Source organism: Penaeus chinensis, chromosome 22 (assembly GCF_019202785.1).
Source record: "Penaeus chinensis breed Huanghai No. 1 chromosome 22, ASM1920278v2, whole genome shotgun sequence".
Lineage (NCBI taxonomy): Eukaryota > Metazoa > Arthropoda > Malacostraca > Decapoda > Penaeidae > Penaeus > Penaeus chinensis.
The window spans coordinates 22,072,912-22,075,411 of NC_061840.1; the positions used below are offsets into that span (position 1 = coordinate 22,072,912).

The 2,500-nt window shown below is 42.4% G+C and overlaps 1 protein-coding gene across 1 annotated transcript in view; it reads left to right on the forward strand.

Annotated features, from left to right (window-relative positions):
* The window catches only part of LOC125037087 (titin-like), an 81,366-nt gene that overhangs the window by 74,864 nt on the left and 4,002 nt on the right, over window positions 1-2,500 (forward strand). Inside the window, exons 5-6 of the mRNA XM_047630087.1 lie at window positions 1,620-1,718; window positions 1,938-2,129. Coding sequence (XP_047486043.1) covers window positions 1,620-1,718; window positions 1,938-2,129 — 291 coding nt within the window. The remainder of the gene's footprint in view (window positions 1-1,619; window positions 1,719-1,937; window positions 2,130-2,500) is intronic.

The following is a 2,500-nucleotide window of genomic DNA, read 5'->3' on the forward strand; positions in this document are numbered from 1 at the left end:
GTCGCTAGGAGGGTTCGGCGCGTGTCGGTTCTCTATGGGGTTCTATCTCGTAATTAATATTTGACGTGACACCCTATCAGGGCCGCTAAATCACCATAAAATCAACACAGATGAGATCAGTGGATATTTTGATAATATGAATTTACAGCGTTTGATCTGAGTAAACGTTGCATCCATCGCACCAGCACGAGAGGGCCAGATAGATCATTCGAATTCGGAACGGAGAGAGAGTGTCACTAAAAATCCTTCGCTTTGTCGTCCTCGGGAGCGCGGCGCAGTGTCGCATCGGGCTTCAATTTGAGTAATGGAATTAAATCTTTACGGAAGTCCGAATCGCTTTGCGTGAATTCAGAAAATTAAATTGTGTCTCTTAGAAGACGTCTACTTTCTTTGTTTCTTCATTTTATTTTTATTTTTTTATTTCTTCTCTTTTGAGTCACTCACACACACGTAAAGTCACACACAAATGTACTCACACTTGCACACACACACACACACACACACACACACACACACACACACACACACACACACACACACACACATATTTATTCAGATAAATAGACAGATAGATATTGATATATAGATGGGTAGATAAATAAACAGATAAACATTTCTCTTCATCAATCATTCCGTCTTCCCCTCCTTCTCTCTCCCACCTCTCCCCACTCCCCTGCTCTCCCCCTCCCCTTATCTAGCTCAATCTCCCTCACTCCCACGCACATACACGCAGATTGGCTGGACACGCAAAGACAAAGCGGGACCAACCCACCGCTTCCTTAACTCCTCTGAATAATTTCCTTGAGCTTTCGTTTACGTCTGATATTGAACCGTTTGTTTGTCTCCGCTGGGCAGTGATGAATGGGCCATCAATATGGAATTCTTCGTCCACGTGTGCGTCGTCTCTATCCCTTTCCGATGATAATTTCTTTTCCAGAGTAATGTTTGTTTTTTGGGCGCCTTTCCTGTCGTTCAGGAGGCATGCGTGTGTCTTTAATGAAACTTCTACAGCGTTTTTTGTTGTTTTTCTAATATAATATATTAATTCGATTATCATTATCACATTATCCATTATCAGTTAGTTATTTTATCCAGCCATGGTATATATTTTGCTTCAAGTTTATAAATGGTTTCTGTTGTTATTATTGTTATGATTATCATCCTTATTGTTGTCATTACCATTATCACAACATTTGTGGTTATTATTATTGTTATTGTTGTTATTATTATTAGCATTTTCATTATCATTGCTAATATTATTATTACTATTAATATTACTATTGTTATTATTATCATCATTTAGTGTTGTTGTTACTATTATTATTATTATTATCATTATCATTATCACAATTATAATTATAATTCTGATCACAATAATAATAATTCATATTATCATTATTATTACTGCTACTTCATCCTCATTATCATAATTATTATCATCTCTATCATTATCATTACTGCAATAAACAGGTGTGTACTCCAGTCTGCTGTTGCGAAAGGATAATATACAGTACGTTGCAACAGCCTTGATTGCGTATCTCCCCTGCACTGACACTCTAAAACAACATGAAAGCATGCAGCCCATGCAGTAATACAGCGGTCCTATTCGCTCTTTGCAGAAGCGCGAGCCAACATCCAGGGGAAGGAGACGCTGTACGTGCAGAGCGGAAGCACCGTGACGCTCGAGTGTGTTATACGGGAGGAACTCGTCATTCCCGGTAAGTGTGGGGGAATATTGATGCATTCGAACTGCGTCTGCGACTGATGGTTGCAGGTCGTGTATGCTAAGGTGGTACTAGAAAATAATAATGAAAACAAAAGCAGAGGGTGTAGGCCGCTTTTCACTTTCACCTTCTGTTATACATTCGTGATTGCACCTTCGTCCTCTTCCGTCGCTCCATTTAGTTGCATTTTTGCAAATGCTTTTGGCGTTGCAGGTCTGGTTTTGTGGTATCAGGACGACCGTCTGGTGGACCGGGGCTCGGGGCGCGTCACAGTGGACACCACGGTGGGCGACGTGACCACCAGCAAGCTCACTGTGGCCGTGGCCGAGAAGAGGGACTCCGGCAACTACTCGTGCTGGCCCTCCGCCGGCCGCCCCGACAGCGTCATCGTCCACGTGATCCAAGGTAACGCCGCCGACCCTCCTTCGGGCTTTCTCGCCGTCATGAGCTGTGTGTGCCCAGCTTTCTGCGCGTATGTCGCAGGGGTTTAATTTTGGGTCTTTTGATAGGCATGCGCGATCTCTCTCTTTCTTGCCCGGGTCCCATCGCCTCTGCCCTTGCACAAAGTAAACGTCTACTCATGTTTGGCTTTCCATCTTCCATCCTCCTCCTAGGGTTTGGTTCCTTGAATCACTCTAATTCTCTAGCTAGTCAAAATATAATTCACCATCAGACTCGTACCTATACCATCATAATTACTTTATCTCAAATTAATTATACAGAGTAAAAATAAATCAAGAATCGGGGTGCACTGCACATAATTGTCACAAAACTCG